Consider the following 20459-nt stretch of genomic DNA (forward strand, 5'->3'; position numbering starts at 1 on the left):
TAATAATCTAACAAATAATTTGATTGGGATGCACAAATGGTGTGATACGCAGAGGTTATGAATAGGTCACGCTCCTTCCCAACTCATCTTAAAAGCAACCAAAGAAAAGATAACACTTGCTGTTTATATTAACTGTTGTAGAAGTGACAAGTGTCCAAGTATGTTTAATTGTAAAGCAAAAGCATAAGACTTTGTTGTACATGTTAAAAAATAAACTTTACATACTATGTAGTACCAACTTTCAAAACGTTATGCTACATTTATATAGTTTGTAAGTATAAAAGTGAAATATAAAAAATATGCAGAACTGAATGAAAACTAGTGTCAGATATATATGAGGGTCATTCAGAAAGTTATGCTCCCCTCATACCTTAGCTTTTGCAAATAGTAGCACTTTCATATTGTCCAAAACCTAGGGTCTTATCTAGCTGGTGTGAAGTTTTGATTTAATATCTTTGTCTTTCCAAAACTGAAATCATGATTCAGTGTGCTGCAGAAATGGAGAAATTCCAGTATATATATCTATAAAGACATAATTAGACCATATTGAAATGACCATAAAATACCATTTGGTCATTCAGATGGCTTAAATTGAAGCTGATATAGAGAAAAATATTCATATGTGAAATGAAAAAAGCTGCTTCACTCCAACAAAAACCGTTGATTTTAGCAACAAAAAGATAAGTGCAGGTAAGATCTTTAATCAAATTTATTGTTTTTCTTTAAAACTTCCCAAAGACATCGAAATTAAACACAAAGGCAACTAATTTCAAGATAGCAAGTGACAAAATATGGTTTGGTGTCTCTATTTCTAACTTTCAGCTCTGAGAAAGAACTGAAAGATATTTCATACAGATGGTCCCCAACTAGATTCTCATGCTCTGAAAGACCATCAAACATAACAGTAAATATTGTATGCTACATTTGAAGAAGATACCATTTACAGAACCAAAGTTAAGTGCGGAGGTAGAACTTATTGAATGACCCACGTAAGTACTTCGTAAATTTGTACACATGAACTATATAAACTTTATACCCCATTTCCAAAATAAAACGGCAATAAATTACAGAATTGAAATTTGCTATAATTTCAAACATAATTGTCTGTTTTAATATACTTCTGCAATTTGGGAAAGGGAAGTCAAGTGCTGTTTAATACATATCTAGAATTGGGGGTACACAGACATAATGATAAATAATATATATTAAATATATCTTTGACACAAAGAAAACATCTTTCATACCACTACAAAATGCACACATTTTCAGCCTGGTTTACACTTTCACAATATATTACTATTTCTTGAAACCTATGTAGTTAGTTAATCACCTGTGCCCCTCTGTCCACTAACTAGTTTAAATATGCTATTTTCCTTCTGTTTCCTCACAACAGCACTTAAAATTGTCTTCTTCAAGATTTGAAAATAGAAAGTTCCTTCCTAATATTATACACATATTACTAGTCTATGAGAGTGGTCAAATGGTCAAAATATAATCACAAGGAGACAGATGGGTCGTTCCATTCCATGAGCCAGAATGACGAGTAGAATGGAACAATACATCTTTCACAAAGTGAATATATTTCAACCAATACACAAATTTAAAACATATAAATTAAACACATTTGCAGTGTTTACCAATGAGCAAATTTAGGCTATTTGTCCGAATATTATGAAAAATCCCAAACTTAATACAACTTTGGTTTAAGTGGATGACCTATATTCTTCACCCTTGAAGTGTTTAGAAGGGAGGTCAAACTTACACACATGGAATGAAACAGATTTACAAGAACCACTTTATACTTGGCACCTCTCTGTTACTGGTTTGATGAAATGATATTTCGGGTACAGTCTAACCTCCCTTATCCAAACACTCTGTTATCCGGCTGGGTGATCTTCGTATAAAAACATGTTTTGAATGCTTTGACACCTGAATTTCATGCATTAAGAAGAACATACTTATGCTGCATACTGCACTCAAACACCATATTTCAGTGTTATTACTCCGTCTTGGGTAACTTTCTGTTCTCTCAATTTTAGTACTTTGGACATCAGTGCAAAAGTACACATAGTTCACTTTATCAGGATTTTTCACTTCTCGAGCAATAGATAAAACAGGCTGGACTGCACAAATAGTAAAAATTGTAGGTTCTTCTTATAAATAAACATTCTTAAAAAAGATACACAGATTTATTTCATAAAACAATATATAAGTAGTTCTTTCATAACTTAGTGATTAAATAAAAGCAATATGAAGTAGTGCTGTCTAAAACAGTAAAAATCCTAAACTATAAGTAAATTTTTGGTCAGTTTGTAAGTATAAAATATCTAATAACACACATTTTGAAGTTTTAACCCACTCTCAATGGAATGTGTACAGATGATTTCCAATTTATTTATGCAGGTGTCAAAGGGAATCTTTACCCTACCCTCCTCAAGCCCTTCACCTGGATTCACTCTATATAAATCAATCAATTTTAAGGCAAGAAAAAAAATTATTAGGTCAAGATTCAATTTTGCGATTATTTGTTTGGTTGAAGATTCACCTTATCTGAAAACTCATTGGGTCAGATTCACTCTATGGTTTTGTCCAACAAGGTAAAATTAGAGGAGGGTAGGATCAAGATTCCCTTTGACTCCTGCATTAGCAACACATAGAAATTCAAAACCATTAACAAAAATATATATCTCAAAGTACACATCTTACTCAACCCATGACTACCAATTATGTACTGGAATGTCTCTTGGTCTATCTTCGTTCATTTTGACATGGTGACTTTTGAGTCGCGTTGGTCCATCAAATACTGATTCGGAATGAATCTAAAATGAAACAAAACAATGTAAACTATAATCACTACCTGTATGTGTGTACAAGGAACTACTGCACATTTCTGAAGATTTTGCCATTGTATCTAAAGATTAGAAAGAATTCATAATAAAAGGCTTACTTCACAAAAGCATTCCACAAATCATATTTATTAAAATTGATCAACATGTTTCCTTGTACAGGGTGTCCCAGAATGATTTATACCGTGTTTGAATAAAATATCTAAAATATATAGTCAACAGTGTATCTAATTTTAATAAGTGCAATACTATGCCACACATGTCTCCTACTTATTCTGTGACTTTCATGGAAATAGCTTGATTCGTTTTGGCGTGACATTGCTATTACTGAAAATGGACAAAAACTGCATGTGTGTAATTTAGAGTGCAAAGGCATCACAAAACATGGATCCTTTATCACCATCGTCCAACCGCACTGTGCAATATATTGGCGAAACCCTACATTCTTTGATAGGAAATACACCAAATTTGGCACAGATGTAGAGCTTACAATGCTAAATAATGCTTGATATGGGATTAAGTGAAACATTTCAATATGACATCAGATATTTAGGTTGAAAAACATACTTTTTATGTGATTTGTACCACAATTTTTACCCAAAAATATCATTATACAGAGGATATAACTTCCTCAAGGATCCTCCGCAGTAAATTTTAATCTTCTTCGATTCACGTAGCTGGGGTTTGCCCATATACTGTGGACATAAATACATGCTGTGACACTAAGGACGAACCTTCTCTATACTTTTAAGAAAAATCCACCTCTGCCGGCATTTTAAATGATGAAACTCGCACACCTCAATAATTTTCTTCTAAACTGCCGCCAAAGAAAGAATAGTTATAGGTCACTCAAGCGTAGCAGATCCTTTATTCCATACAATGATTGCTTCGTAATATCATAAATAAACGATAGATATCGACTATTTAGTTGAAGTAAGAACAGGACACAGCAATATACTGCATAACATTACTTTGTGCTGAAAGGTTAGTAATTTAACAGATTTTCAAAATAGGTTGCTTTGTCAAAACTTGGAATTCACTATTTTTACGCAATTCTCTCTAACTTCTACTAGAAACGTCCAATTTTTAAAATCTAAAAAATCTGAGAAAGCTAAATATATGTAGAACTTAAAATGGAAAACAATATGACCAATAGAAATGCTGTTCATACCCAAAAAATTCCATCTTTCTCGGTATAAATCATTCTGGGACACCCTGTATAATGTTTAAAGGGTATGCTGCCTTTGTATTGATACAAATCAATTGATGGGCAAAAATCCAGACACATTATTCTCATATAGATAAGCATTGACTTGAAATAATCATGTGCAGTTTTTTTTCAATGTGAAGAATTTATTTGCGGATATGTGAAAGCAATGATTCATTTCCCATACATGTGAAATGGTGCATGTTATATTCCAATGTTAAAATGAAAAGGATTAACGTAAAGAATTTATTTGTGATATCTGAAAGCAATGTTGCATATTATTTCCCACGTACAATGGTTCATGTTATATATACCAATGTAAATTAATGAAAAGCAATTTGGACAGATTGTACCTCTGATTAGATATGACAACAGCCTATAGAATAGTATGGTGGTATCCCACCATGGGGGATGAGGCAATCATTTTTTGTTTATAACATCTAAACGGATCTATTTCAGGTTTAAAATTACGAGAAAATATAAGCTTTCTTCTGATGCCAGAATCTCTATAAGTTAGGATAGAATAAAGTGGAGGGAGGTGAGGCTCTCGAGCTGGTCACACCCCTTTATAGGTACAACTCTTTTCTGACCTATTATAAGATTAGGTTATTGGATACACTTACATTTTTAATTTTTCCAGTATTTTCACTTGTTTTTGTCATTTTCTTTTCTGTTACCCAGTCTGCGGCTTGTTTAGTCATGTTGGCTGACAATCTCCGATTCTACAATGGGGAAAACACAATTTACATGGTAACATTGCTAGAATTGATTAATTTATGCACATTCTGTTACTCAATAGTCCCGGCCGCCTCACAGGGGCGGATTTAGAGGGGGCGCCCCCGGCGTATATTTTGCAGAGCGGCGCCTGACTTTATGTATTTTTGCAGATCGGCGCCTTACTTTGTGTGGACGCCGAGCCGCCGTGGCATCAGCGGTTGCTCGGCGTCCCCTCTATTCCTGGATCCACCCCTGGCCTCACATTATGTTCATAACATCAGTTGCCCCAAATTATCCATTATATTTTATCTCTGCTCTCTTTAAAATATTTGATAGTCAAAACAAGTATCAGCACGAATAGTTTCCTATTCAAATATGTGAATTTCAAAACCCAAAAAGTAATGTTACAACTTATCTACTATAATAACCCTTAGAAATATATATGCTGAATATTACAACTTTGTATGTATTCAGGTTTACCATATCGAACAAATGGAGTGTCAAACAAAGGGAGGGCTACCATTTAATATGCTACCTTGGTAAACAAAAGAATTGTCATATTGCTAATTTGTATTGTTCTCAGTCACCTAAGCCCACTTCTTTATCATGAGGAAAAGACTATATAAATTCTACTGAGACCACCTTACCTGTTCTTGTTCTTTATGTAATCTCTTCTGAAGTTCAAATTTCTGAGCTGTGCAGGTTGCAATATGTTGCTGTATATAAACATATAACAAAATATTACTTTTAGTAAATAATCACTATTGCTGATACAAATTTGAGGATGGGGAGGGGCCTCCCTCAAGATACAATCCCTCCCCAGTTGAAGCCCAGAGACTTTCTGAGAAATTTCTTACAAATACCCCAACATTAGCTTCAAATTTGAACTCCAAGCACATATATCTGAGAACTTTTGGAAATTCACCCCCTCCCGCCCCCCTGGCAAATAAAGCCTTCATTTTATTTAGTTCCAGAGACCTCATTTTATGTCCTCAAATTCCATTCCAGAGCCTGCATGTGTGAAATCTGGAGGGCACTTACCTACCAAACTTTATTTACAATTTCTGAAATAATGAGATGGCGGTAGGTGAAACAAACAGTACACAAGGTCTCATTAACAATAACGCCCCAAGAAGGGAGGAAGAAAGAAGATGAAGAGAACAGTTCGTTTCCCCAGTGTGGGATCATGTGGGATGTGTGGGCTTGCAGTCACTTTGTGCATTGAGGTTTTTTGATGTTTGACAATGTTAAGTATTCTGTTCACATACTTGCACTCACCTGCACAAAATCCACATCTTTAATAGCACCTTTTGTTTTCTTGACAAGATCTTTGTTGTCATCTCGAAGACGTTTGACTTCATTTCTGAGCTTAGAATTCTCTTCAACAACGCTCTATAAATGAAACAAGAAATAAATAACTATTGTATGTCAGAGTAGAGTCTATCATATCACAAGGTTTACCAAGGCCTAAAAATATCTTACGATTGGAATAACATGACTTACCCTTAAAAAAAAACCCAAAAAAGATCATTTTAATTTAACATATTACGGATAATAAATAATCATGGAATATGGAAAATGGAACGAGGTAGTTTTGAACCATTTGCTTTAATTTTACTAATCCTTTGGATTTCACCTTCTACATGTCTTCATCTCTTCCTTCCCGTTATTAGTAAATATGTATAATGCAATTTTCCCAGTGAAACTAGATCTATACTAGACTAGACTGAACACGTATTGCATCTTTAAATGGATCTGGCTTATGATTGGGCACCCAGATCTCTTGATGATTTGAATCCTCTGGGCATGTGCCATTACCACTACCTACAGCTTATATGTACAACTAGCTGTGGAATTTGCAGCACTGACTATTTGCAGCACTTTGTGTTGTTGCTAAAGTTAAACTCTCAGTTGGTGTATGGAAGTATGTCTCGTATGTCCATGCTTGGTGCATGCGGTTAGATTGGATTGATAAAAGATGGTAAGTATGATTGACAGTGTGGACTGTTCAAAAATATTTGTATCGCTTTGCTCGCTAAAAATGGTAGCCCCATAATTTTCACCCTGCCTAACCAATAAAAGTACCCCCTTACACATGCCACTGGAAACCATCAAACTAATCACTATATAATTATCTTACCATATATCTCGAGTCAATTTCTGCTGGTCGTGGTAGTGCAGATTTGGACCTTCTTTGATTTAAATTACTTGATCCAGATGAATTAGAGCTGAAAATTCATAGAAACAGTTGCTTCTAATTATTACATAATTTCACACTTTGGTCATATTCACATGGAGTAGACATATAAATGCTCTATAATCAAAACATTAGGTTGTGTCAAGATGATAGGTTTTCACCAAGATTCTATTGGCAGTCTATGCCATAATTGACACTTACGGGTGCTAATTGACACTTACAGATGCTATCAGGATATTGCTGGCCTTATTGGCCTTTCGACCATTTGTTCCGTAATTGTTTTGTTTAATCTTGCTTTGTAGCAAATCAATATCTTTTTGTATGTTTTCTCATTGAGGATATTCAATACGACATCACTCATAACAGATTCATCCTCATTTAAATAAAATTCTGTCCTCCATAAGGTAACAACCCAATTTGCATGAAAATATAATAAAGCAGGTGATAGGTATGAATGGTTGTGGCAAAATTAATGCCTTTGACAGATGCTACATTATAATTGTAGGTGATGGGAAAGGCTGTTGACCTTTTTAGAACACAAGATTTGCAAAACAAGGCTATAGAACTCTTTAAACCCGTGCAATGGGCTGCAGAAGTCTGGTAAATGTTTTAAAATAAATGTCAAATTAGGACAGACAATCAAATGAGGGGCAAACCTAAAATTCCTAGCTAACACCCTGCCCACTGTTATCTTAAGCTATCTTCGAACTGTCCTCCAACATGCCTGTCATTTCAATTGCTATACCGTTCCGGTTGGTTTATTGCGCACACTCTATGAGTATTAAGGAAATAAAACTTACCTATTTTGAGATGACATGGTCTCTTGATTCTTGTGTCTCTCACTTTCATATTTTTCTTGATATTTTCCAGCTAGTTTTTGAGCTTCCTTGGTTTCCTCCTGCAACTCTGACAGCTTTTCTTCAGCTTTAGAATGACATGGAATGAAAACAAATAGCAAATTGAAATTGAGGATAAACATAATTCTTCTAAATAAAGCAGCACCAAATTCTATTAACTGCCAAGTGGGACACACAATACAGATGACCATACAGGGATATGCCGCAAAAATTGGGTCACATTTTGTCGGCCATTTATGTATGAACCCCTTTTCTAAAGTAATTTTAGTATGCATGGATAAGTCTTTTTTTTTACTAAATTTTCCCAAAAAATTAATATTAATGATAAATTGGTTGCTTGGAGCAAGAGCTGTAAACATTCTGGTCTTGTTTGTAAAATGTGTCAAATAAAATCCAGCTTTTAAACTAGAAACATTGCGGTTTTCAACGCAAGGTTGATTGGGATGCCTCGATGGGGCAATATGATTTTGGAAATATATTATTAGCTGAATGTCATACTGTATGAGTGGCAAACAAACAACCTCACATGACATTTGACCTCCGTATGTGACCTTGGATAATACCAACACTTGAAAGTACCCATAATGTCATATATTGTCATATTTTTGTTCATCTTTCTAGCTAGTCTTAACGATGGAAAAAAATCAAGCACGAAAGGAGACACAATAAATAAAGAATAAAATATTTCTATAAATACATTCAATTTACATACACACATGGTGCAATTGTTTATTTGAAACATGACCATGTTCTTGAGATATTATGAAATAGTCAGGTTGCGTACTACCCAGTTTTTAAGTCCTGTAGCCTTTTGATGATGACAATGTGCCACCTATCCTTAAGCTCACCAAACAGCAATTTGTTAGAAACAGCAGATACAGTTTTATTTTCCATGTTAGGGAGGTGTAATACTTATGTATGGTTCTCCAGGCAATAAATACTACGGGTGTATTATTTTGTTTTTAAACCACAGAAGGGAAGGTGATTTTTTGTACACATTTTTGGGCACCTTTTCAAAATGAAGTTATAAAAGGGCATTGAAAAACACCATCAAAATGTTAAAATATATGCAAACATTTTTGCTCACAATTTAAGGTTTGAAAGTTGGGTTTCTAAAAATTTGGAATGTGTAAAAGGTAGGCAAAGATTTTTTAGCATGTCAAAAAGAGACCCAGGGATATTTGGCAAATTGCATAGGGGTTGGGCCAAGCCAATTAATTTTTAGCAGATCATTTCTTTAAATAGTTGCAGAGTGGCAAAGAACAGCAAACATAATTGGGTCCAGCACGTTCATCATGACTTGCAATGTGCTTATTGACTGACTGTAGTGTATTTCAATTGATTGTGCATCAACAAAAAACAAACAATGTTCTCTTACTGCATATAAGTTGAAGGGCATTCAATTGTCAATATGTTGCACTATTAACAATCGATCTTGAATTTCCCACACTATTCATTATTATTGTGACTTTCATTATATGACCAAATGTGATGTTATCACGCAAAGAAGGATGTTTAGCTCCAGTGAGATTTAAAAGTAACTTACAAAGAAGCTGCAAGGTACGAGAGTAAAAAATAGATACCAATTCCCTTCTTTTTATTATTTTTTTTTAACAGTTTGTTTTAAGTTTGATTTTTCCACTGAAAAGGCACAGATATTTGTCGGGTTTAAAAAAAAAATTCTTTCCATTTTTGGAAAATCACAATAAATTCAAGTACGGCCCAAAACTGAAGTGCAGGTGGCCGGCAGGAAACTCAAAATCGACTTTTTGTAGCCTTATTTGTATAGACTACTGACAAAGCACTTCCGCATCACTCATTCAAATGAATTGCCACATCAGCCACCTGCATGGCCAGGTGACAAATCAAAAAAATATCTTTACAATACACTGAACTTTTTTCAAAAAATAACTATACTCGGACAAAAGAGCATGAATTGGGCAAAACTTTGCAGTTGTAATGTTCATATAGGCCAAAATGAGATTGATTTTGGCCTAAAAAGACCATAGGGAAAATGTACATCATAAATTGTTGTTATTTTTCATCCTGGTATTTCAAAGCATGGGGCAACATGAACATAGATATTGTCCACCCATCTTGTTGGATTGAACTTGTGAAACTTTTGGTGTGTAAAGCTTTGTTTGGTTTTCATTTTTGAAAGGATGTCAAAATTAAAGTCTACTTTGCCAGTAAAATGACTGCATCTGGCCATTTGACATGCAAGAGATCATTCAAATCAAATTACCTTTTGTGTAGTGTTAGTATTGTTGAATAATACTTTACACAACAATAATCACATAACTTACCTCAAACTGCCATGGGCCCCAGGTTGAAGTCACTGAATTTTAAACTTTACAGTCTACATGCTTACTGTAGCTTTGTGTTTTATGATAAGTGTGCATGTGTGTGATATGTGTTCAGCGCTAGCGAGTATGTGATGTGTGGTGTGTATGAGTTCTTTCACCCTCCTTATTTTACAGATTTCTAAGGATATTTGCCTTTTGGCATACAAATGGAACTGTAGCTCACATTTCACTAACAAGAAATTATCTTAAGTATATAGGCTTCATTAAGGCTGGCTTGATGGCTTTTATTCGATGTATAAATATGTAAAGTTTCGACAAAGTTCATTATTCAATCTGTGTAATTTTGTCTTGTAAAGAATATTTGTTGTCATAAAACTATTTACAATATAAATTCCATAGCAAATACTTTTTTCAACAATAAATATTTGTTAGAAGATAAAAATGACTAAAAATCAGCCATACACACAATACAAGTGAATACACATTCAATGATCTGGGGGTAATTACTCATTTACAAAACAGATGGTTTTGTGGTCACTAGAGCAGATCTTTAAGTGTAATGACACCTTCAACTCAACTCCCATATGGTGCTTATAAATAGACACCCATCAGTTGTTTAGTCAAGATCAAAAACCAGCCGTTCATAGACCCTATCATGATCATTCCGATGTGGGATTTAAGCTGGCAGTGAGTGTGCTCTTGTTAGTGAATGTGTGACCGACGCAATACAAAATGGCGGTTTTACTACGATCGTAATTACATCAGAAATTGCCTTCCTACACATTAAGTTCTGATTTCTTGAAGCTTGGATTGTGGTCAGGCTTCCTAAGCCAGCAGGCTAGCCCTACCAATTTATTGCTATATCTTTCTAGGTAAAATTTCCGAACCCCCCACCAAAAATCGCTTGCCTCCCCACCCTTGCACATGCCAAATTTTTGGGATCCCAATTTGCAAACCTTAAATGGTCCAGATATATGTTGTGAGCGCAGCGAAACAGGAAAATTTGCATTTTAAAAGCGTTTCAGTACTGCATTTTTAGAGCATTTTATTTAAAGGCGCCCCATGAATGTGTGCCAAAAATTGCTTACCCCCCCCACTCGGCTTGACAAAAATTGCTTCCCCCCTTTCTGCTCGCCAAAAATCCCCCCCCCCCTCCTCTGATTCTACCCTCCCACCAGGGCTCATAATTATTGCACAGCTCCTAAGCTAGTATCATCGCAGCATAGGTACTATCTCAAGTAGGCACTGGTTGGGTTTGGAGGTGGATCATGTGTCATGGGTCAAAGGTTAATTTTGTAGGTCAAATAGGGTGAAATTGCCATTAACATTATCAAAACAGTATCTCTTGATCTGATCAAGAGATATTGTTTTGATAATGTTAATGGCAATTTCACCCTATTTGATCTCCTTTCAACCACTGCATCAGGAGGGGATCTACTGGTTTGCAAATCACCTTGTGATTCTAATGTTGCACACTGATAATTATTATTACACACCCTTGCCATTACCTTCTGTGGTCCTATTGTCCATACTATCAGCCATCTCCATAAGCATCTTCTTAGATGCTTCAAATTCCTCCTGCAATTTGATGGTCATCTCTCCAGTTATCCTGTAGGCTCTGATTTGTTCATCTAACCTCATCTCTAACTCAGCTTTCTCTTTCTGCAACCGGATGTTTTGATCAAGTTGGTTTTTGAGCTGGAATCGGACATCTGCAAAGTCTGCGTTTGGTATACTGGAAGAGAAAACATTTAGATAATGGAATATCTTTAGTTTATGGAATTGCAAAATTATTCATATTTCATACATTATACACATATTAGGGATTCAATCATGTTGTTGCAGTGATTCATCAGAAAATAACAACCAAATAATCAATTCTCATGAAATCCCACAGAAAACACTCATTTTACCATCAAGCATACACAGTTTCAAGCTGACAAAAGGGGTTTAGTACTTCAGAACTACATCCTATCAACAGATATTTGAAATTATCATACAACTGCAGCAACTAATACAGATTAAAGAGAATAGTTTTGTCAGCAGAGATAGAACATGAAACAAAATGTGTTAGATGTTAGACTGGTCCACATTTTGTGACTGTTTCACTGAATTGGACTCGAAAATAGCAAAAACAGGTTTAAGAATATATGTTTGAACAAGTTCATTTGGAATGTTAGATTCAACTGTGAAATCAGGTCTTTTTTCACAATTTCAAGAAAAATTAATATGTTCAACTCATTATTTTCATAACATTTCACCACTTCACTCAGATTGGCAATACATCTGACTTTTCCTTTTATAGGCAACTGCAGGAACTGCCATAGAGGGCATGATGAGTTGGTCAAAGATATATTGAGTGAATAGGCCCCTCATACCCAGTCTATGGCTAATTAATAGTTTTGAAAGTAAATTGGATTCAATTTTGGGTGATTCGCAATAAGCAATATTAGTTTATATTGCGAGTGGAAAATCGCTCACTAGAAATCTAGTTTAGGTCAGCAGTGACGAGCTAGCGAGAGACTTACTGTTCCCGAGTTATGGACAAAAAGGTTGAAGGATAAATTTGAAGATCCACTGTGGCTTAAACAAGGTCAAAATTTGACGAAAATGGTCTCATATTGTTCCTTCTGTTAACTCAATTCTAATGAAGAATAGTTTGAACTACCTGTAACAACTCGTTACCTAGGTAGACATTCAGGGATATACCAGTGGGTCACCATCATGACTCAAATGACCTATTTTGCTGTACTGTTTAGGTAACAAGTCATTGCAGGTGGTTTAAACAATTCTGTAATAGAGTTATGACAGAAAGAGCAATTTGTGACAATTTCCAACAAAATTGGGGCAATTTTTCTAACCTCATAAGTCCCTGATTTAACCTTTTTTGCTCATAACTTCATAACTATAAGTGTAGTCAAATATATTTTTTGAATCTACCTTATGCAATTCCCTCCACCCCAAATCTCATTTTGAATGGCCCACAGAACAATTAACAGTCAACAAATTAATATACACCTGGCAAAACCATCATAACTGGCTCTGCACAGTATAAAGGGCAATGTAATAATAACATATGATCAGGATGCTCCACACACCAAATGACACATAATATTCTTACAAAACTGCACAGTATTTAAAAGATGAGTAACATATGCCCATGAACCAAAGATTGGATGACCTGCATTAAAGGTGTGTGACAGATCGACAGCATCATCACCCATTTTCCTCATCAAAACTGAGAATTTGTTATCAGAAAGCTTGTGAATACCTAATAAAATCTAATGCCAGAGACATGTTTAGTCTCGGGTGTTTAGTCAGTTTTAGATGGTGTTAACAAATAATAATGTCGTAAAAGTGGTAACCATCCTATAGCAGACCTACCAACCTGCCAAAGTCAGAATGAGGGACATTGAGGCCAAAACCTTGTACATGTACACAAACCAGGTACCGACAAATTCAAAGACTTGGGGTGTGCAATACTTTCTGAATTCAGGGAAGGTTTTGCAGGTCTAAATTTACCACAATTGACTAAAGAGAATGCTATAGCAAAATTTTAAAGTGAAATTCGCATCCTTTCTGCTGTTCTTACATTTAAATTTGCCATCACTGAAATTTTCAGAAAACAGGATAGGACTGTCCCTCATTTTCACTTTGGAAAACCCCAAATGAGGGACAGTCCCTCAAAATGAGGGACAGTTGGCAGGTCTGCTATAGGCGATTTATGTTAATACATATTTTCACTTAAACCGATGGAGCAATATAACTCAAAATTTGGAAACAGATCATGCTATAGATAGACTTTAATTGAGAAAAATCTGATCATCCACCTTTAAGATTAGTCATTGCAGAACACTACAATTAAATGTCACAGTTCATTAGATTTAAATCACTAACAACCCATATCAAGCAAATACAGCTATATTTGCAAAATATATTTGCAAAATATTATTATAATGACATCTACTTGCCATTCCAGAAAAATACAGCAATAATTACATTTTTTGGATTGAAAAAATATCCTGTTTTGCCAATGAAAAATTAAATCCTAATTAAATCTTAAATCCTAATCCATTTAGTTCACAATAAGTGGCAATAAACGTCAAATTTATATAATAATATAATATAATAATATTTGCCTAGGCCTAAAACATGCAAACTTATATATTTTCTTTCCATTGCAGCCACAAAATTCTAATTTTAATTTTGATTGGTAAAATATAAAAGAGAAGAAAATGTGTTTTTCAAAAATTAAAACATCTAAAGAATAAAGATGATAAGTATTACAAAACCAAAGCGAAAGATAATAATTATAGGTTAATGAACGCGTATTACTTATTGGGAGAGAAATTAGACAAAATAATGCACACGCTGATGTTGATCGTCTAATGCACGAGCCCCAAGGGGGAGTGCATTAGACGATTAATAACGCGTATTACTTATTGGGAGAGAAATTAGACAAAATAATACTGCAGCTGATGTTGATGCGTCTAATGCACGAGCCCAAGGGGGAGTGCATTAGACGCATCAACATCAGCATAAGTGCATTATTTTGTCTAATTCTCTCCGAATAAGTAATACAAGTTTATTAATCTATTTCATACACGAGAAGAAAAAAACACATGATTTTTACTTTTTTTATATAACAAATTATCACTAAAAATGTTGGAAAACAGAACCAAATATAAATGCATCAACCCGCCCCACAAATGAATCGATCCTCACGCGACGCTTACGCTCATGAAACGCTTCGTAATCTGGAGTGCACAATATACACAATCAATGCATGTTTCGTACTTTTCTAACAGCTTTTCTGATTGGCTGCTTTGATATAGGAGTGTATGAATTAATTATATACATCAAGGGCTTTATCTAATTTTCAATGTGTATCTTATTATCTGAATTTAGCATGATATTCTTGACTTTATCATGATTTATCATGATAGTGTCTTGCATATTCTTCACAACAAAAGCAGGCTTGTTTGTAGCCAGTTTTTTAATATGAGAGGGCAAAGTCAAAATTTTGTCAGTTTTTGTCAAAATTTTAGTTATTTAATTCTTTGCCATCCCCATTTTCATCACTAAAAATTTCTAGGGGGGTGGCAGTTTTCCCCTGGCTCCCCTCTGGCTGCTCCACTGGGGGAGGGGGCTGTATGTTGACATGTTTGGTTATATGTTGTTGTTGTTGTATTGAAACTTAATTTAGGCTGATGGTACTTGATTCAGGTCATCTGGATCTGGCCTTCTGAGTATGTGCAATCCCGCCTCCTGAGTATACCTCCTCATTCAATGTTTGTGACTGCTTTGCTGTTGTATTATAAATTGAATGAAATAAAGATGAATGAATGAATGAACAAATGAACAAACAAATTAATTAACCAATTGTATGAATTGTGCCTTCTATAACCAAGTTCTGATACTATTAAGGGGTGGGGTATGAACGTTTGGACAGTATTTTATTTTGGGACATTAGAGCACATCAGACACATCGAATTGCATTCTGAATACAAAGAATGTCCTTCTGATATCAAATAATGTTTTTGAAATTCGCAATGTAATACACATTTTATAGCAAATGATTAAAAATTTATATTTTTGATATTTAACAGTACTCAGTAAACTTTATAAATCTGATGAAGTGTATGTAGGTGGGACGATCAATTGAAAATTTTGACCTTTCATATTGAAGATATGGATTTTTCCAAAAAAAAAAAAAATCAGGTCTTTTGGGGAAAAAAATCCATATCTTCAATATGAAAGGTCAAAATTTTCAATTGATCGCCTGCTTTTCCTCCCAGCTACATACACTTTAAGAATATATCATTAGATTAATAAAATTTACTTCGAGGAAAATCAAAAATATCAAATTTTAATAATTTGTCATAAAATTTGTATTATATCGTGAATTTCAAAAATGAAAATTATTTGATATCAGAAAGACATTCTTCAGTATTCAGAATGCAATCGATATGTCTGATGTGCTCTAATGTCCTACAAAAATACTGTCGAAGCACTCAAAACGCTCATTCCAGATCCCTTAACTGTAACTTTTTTTTTCTTCTGGGCTATTTGTTGGTTGAGTAATAGGACATTTTGATTAGAGTATTCCAGCTTGATTGGGAATTAACAAATCAAAGAAAGAAGTACACAAATAAGCAGCAAACTACAACAGAACAGAGAAACCCACAGAAACCACATACAGAATAAAGCCAATAATGGGAATAATTTGGATGACAACCAATAAATTATGAACAGATAACCCGATAGATACTGCTCTTCTTCAAAATAATCAAATATTACCACATAACACATGAACAACAAGTACAGAACTGAAAATCATCATCATTAAAAGAAAGCTAATTGGCAGCTAAATGTTGCCTGCCACCAGCTGGTATTTTCTAATGAGAATATAAATAAATTAGTAGCTTTATGATGTGAATGTTTCAAGAACAAATCATTTTCCGCTCAATATTGGCTTTTGCTGATCAGTAGACCACATAGATTGACCGTTTGATTACCTCTGCAACAACAACTTGCACAGAAAGAACCGATCACTTTACTCATTATGGTTGGCATTTAACCAATTAATCAGCTTTGAACAGAATTATGCAATTCATAACCTGAGCATCAAAATCAAGTTCAATTGAGGCCAGGAATTGAGGGCAGCATATTACAAAAAGCCTGTAGAGCCAAGCATCAAAACCAAGTTCAATTGAGGGCAGCATTTAACGCAAAGCTTGACATTCAGACAGTGCAAGTGAGAATCATCATGTAAAATTTGATTGAACTTTATTCATTGGGTGACTAGAGTATGAAATTGGCTTCATACTGAAATAACTACCAGTGCTGGAGTCAAGTCCACCCCATCTGAAGTCCAAGTCCCTGTGTCTGAGTCCAAGTTCGAGTTCACTGGTCCTTTTGTAAATTTGACCCAAGTTTTAGGGAAGCTTAGATGGGTAGTACTTCAATAAAACTTCATTCTTTTTACTGTATAGAAAAGACGAGTTATATCACAACTTGTCACAGATCTAACACTTCAAACAACATTCATTCCACTTGTTTTCCATCCTCCCTCCCTCCCTTCCTACTTCGTTGAATATACCTAGGGCCTCATTAGCAGACTTTGTGTAATTGCTGATTGGTGCAATCTTAACCCTCCCTCACCCTATCCCATCAAACACATTATTATGTGTTCAGAATCTTGCATCCTATACCTTTGTACATAACCTACCTGATTAATTCCCCACTTAGGCAATAGCTGCATTTTCAATAATAATAATTTCTAAAGGTTATTAATTCTGAAAACATAATAATGATAAGATTGGATGGCTTTTTCTCATAATACATGAATTCATCAGTACTGCTAGAGACTTCAAACATTGCATTCAACTTTGTCTCACACAATATACCATCGAATTCCATCTCTAGATGAGGTTTTTTTTCACAAGAGACGAAAGGCAGACACCCTGCACGAAACATTATGATATATTAGTTTTCCAATACTTGTTTCTACAGCTGCCTGTATGGGGTTTTCTTCAAAATGCAGCTTTGCAAACATTTTTTACTATCCTATATGAAACTGAAAATTTAATTATTTCCGAGTTCCGACTGATTTTGCTTGATTGCATCACATATGCTGGTAGATGGAATTCAATGGTATTTTAAACTCTAGCTCAGCCAATAAATTCATGTATCATGTTTAATCCATCCAATTTTATAGCATTATTATGTTTTGTTGAATCCATGTGTGTAAAAATATTGGATCCAAAACATAATAATGATAAAATTGGATGCTTTATGCCCAATATTTATTGGTCTCGCTATGAGTTTAAAAATATTGGACTCGACTACGTCTCGTCCAATATTTTAAACTCATCTCGACCAATAAATATGGGCTCAATCGATCCAATTTTATATCAAACCTGTAGCCAGGGGTGTATCCAAGACAATTTTTAGGGATTCAGTCCATTTTTTGCATGTAAATTGTAATTTGGGGGGTCTATATTTTCGATATTGCCTGAATATACTGGTTGATTATACTGTTTTATCAAATACTTACTTGTGCAAATCAGAATTAGGATCCTGAGAGCGCCTTTCTAATTCTTCTACAGTTTTCCTTAATACTTCACATTGTTGTTCTGCTGTTTCTGTCACCTGAAATAATCAGAAATTATTGTAGAAGAAAATGAGAAATACTCATCCTAGTAATAATTAGCCAACAAGCCATCCATCAATCCAATACAAAATATATTTAAAATCAACTTGGTGGTTGACTAAAGCATTAAAATGAACCACCAAATTCATTTTAAATATATTCCAGCTCCCTTCTTGGTTGAGCACTTTTCTGTGGATGACTTACCTTATTTGGATTTATTTATCGATATAAAATATATGTAGAAGGGATCAAGAAATTGGATAGCTCCAACTTAACCTAAACATGTAACCTTAGATAAATTGTTATCTGGTGTAAAAAAGGCAACTAGTATCCCTTTAAATCACCTGGGTGAAATGACCTACATGTATGAATGTAATTCATATGCACCACCTTTTACATGATATAATAATTTGGTTGAATGCATACATCTTGTAAACTAATCAAATATATTACAGTCAATTCCAGTAAAATACTAAGCAAAATCTCATTTAAATCAAATAAAATCCAAGTTTATTTCCAAATCACAACAATTAAACAAGTAAAATGGGGGAGGTGAGAAGAAAGCTAAGAAGGCCTGTGAAACCTCACCCCCTCAGTTACAATAGCTTTTAAGGGGATAGTTACTCAATAAAAAGAACATAAGACACAATTATTATGCAACACACAAAACATCATTAAAAATATAAGACCAAAGAACACTTACAAAAACAAGCATTAACAAGGCGGTTCTCGAACCACGAGTCTCGCTTGCTTTCGTGACCGCCTGCTTTTGCGATTACTTTTGGTAGAGGTAAATCAATTTGGCGGTTATCGGCTGGGCATGATTATCTGGCTGATGGTGACTGTACCCACCAAGTTTCATGCCCATGCAACAGTTTTTACTAATTTGACCTCAGATGACCCCTGGTGGACTCGAAATGACCTTCCGAAAAATTGGCTTTAAATGTTGACTGTACCCACCAAGTGTCATGTCCATATGACAGTTTTTACAAATTTGACCTTAGATGACCCCTGGTGACCCCAAAAGGACCTTCCAAAAATTTGGCTTTAAATGTTGACTGTACCCACCAAGTTTCATGCCCATCCGACAGTTTTTACTAATTTGACCTCAGATGACCACTGGTGACCTCGAAATGACCTTCCAAAAATTTGGCTTTAAATGTTACTACTACTACTACTACTAAACCGTATTTAAAATAACGCTTTTCGTAAAAAAAACCACAAAGCGCTTTACAACTTAATACTACAAACATAATATACAATATTACTAATGTACAAGCAAAATGTAAAAAGGAAACAATATAATATACAATGAATTTTAAAAACATGGGATATAAATAACATGGCATAGAAAACAACGATAAGCAACAGAGTCCTATAAATCAAAAAGATGCGTTTTCAGAGCACGCTTGAACGAACCAAGGGTTTTAATGGAACGCAGTCTAGAAGGCAGCTTGTTCCATTCCATAGGTGCTGCTGCTGAGAAAGCCCGACTGCCATAGGTGGCAGTTCTGATGTTCTTGAATGATGGTCTTTTCAACAAAGGGCTCTCAATAGCAGACGACCTGAGACACCGCACTGGTTTGTGGATGGTAATCAAGTCCAGGATGTACTGTGGAGCCAACCCGTGGATGGCTTTGAACGCGAGCAAGAGGATTTTGAATAAAATCCTTTTTCTGATGGGCAACCAGTGTAAGGTGCGAAGGACTGGCGTCATGTGAACATGACCGCGCACTCTAGTCACTAGTCTGGCTGCAGAGTTCTGCACTCTCTGAAGCTTATCGATGATGTTCTGAGGCAGCCCATACAGAAGACTATTGCACGTGTCCAATCTTGAGATCACTAAAGCATGAACGAGTGTTTCTGTTGAAGCTTGATCAAGGTAGGGTCTGAGTTTGCCGATGTTATATAAGGCAAATGACGCATTTCTACAGATGTTATTAACATGTTGGTTCATCGTAACATGCTGGTCGATGACAGCCCCAAGATTACGCTGCCCAGATGTTGATTTGTAGTTACGGCAGCATCTCCAACTTGAAGAGATGGAGTTGCAGGCGAGGGAGCTGAAACGATGTCAAATGTAAAAGTTCCGTCTTGGAGTCATTGAGCATAAGATGGTTTCTTATCATCCAGCTACGGATATCCGCTGACGCACTTTTCAACGGCAGACACGC

The 20459-nt window shown here is 35.1% G+C and overlaps 1 protein-coding gene across 1 annotated transcript in view; it reads right to left on the minus strand.

Annotated features, from left to right (window-relative positions):
- Nucleotides 1-133: 133 nt before the first annotated feature.
- Nucleotides 134-20459, minus strand: part of LOC140149134 (uncharacterized) — a 24934-nt gene continuing 4608 nt past the window's right edge. The window contains exons 2-9 of the mRNA XM_072171316.1: nucleotides 18190-18284; nucleotides 11639-11865; nucleotides 7768-7891; nucleotides 6911-6998; nucleotides 6049-6162; nucleotides 5418-5486; nucleotides 4677-4775; nucleotides 134-2819 (exon numbers count right to left, since the gene is read on the minus strand). Of these exons, the coding sequence (XP_072027417.1) occupies nucleotides 2718-2819; nucleotides 4677-4775; nucleotides 5418-5486; nucleotides 6049-6162; nucleotides 6911-6998; nucleotides 7768-7891; nucleotides 11639-11771 (729 nt within the window). The 5' untranslated portion in view covers nucleotides 11772-11865; nucleotides 18190-18284 and the 3' untranslated portion in view covers nucleotides 134-2717. The remainder of the gene's footprint in view (nucleotides 2820-4676; nucleotides 4776-5417; nucleotides 5487-6048; nucleotides 6163-6910; nucleotides 6999-7767; nucleotides 7892-11638; nucleotides 11866-18189; nucleotides 18285-20459) is intronic.

This window comes from Amphiura filiformis, chromosome 3 (assembly GCF_039555335.1).
Source record: "Amphiura filiformis chromosome 3, Afil_fr2py, whole genome shotgun sequence".
Lineage (NCBI taxonomy): Eukaryota > Metazoa > Echinodermata > Ophiuroidea > Amphilepidida > Amphiuridae > Amphiura > Amphiura filiformis.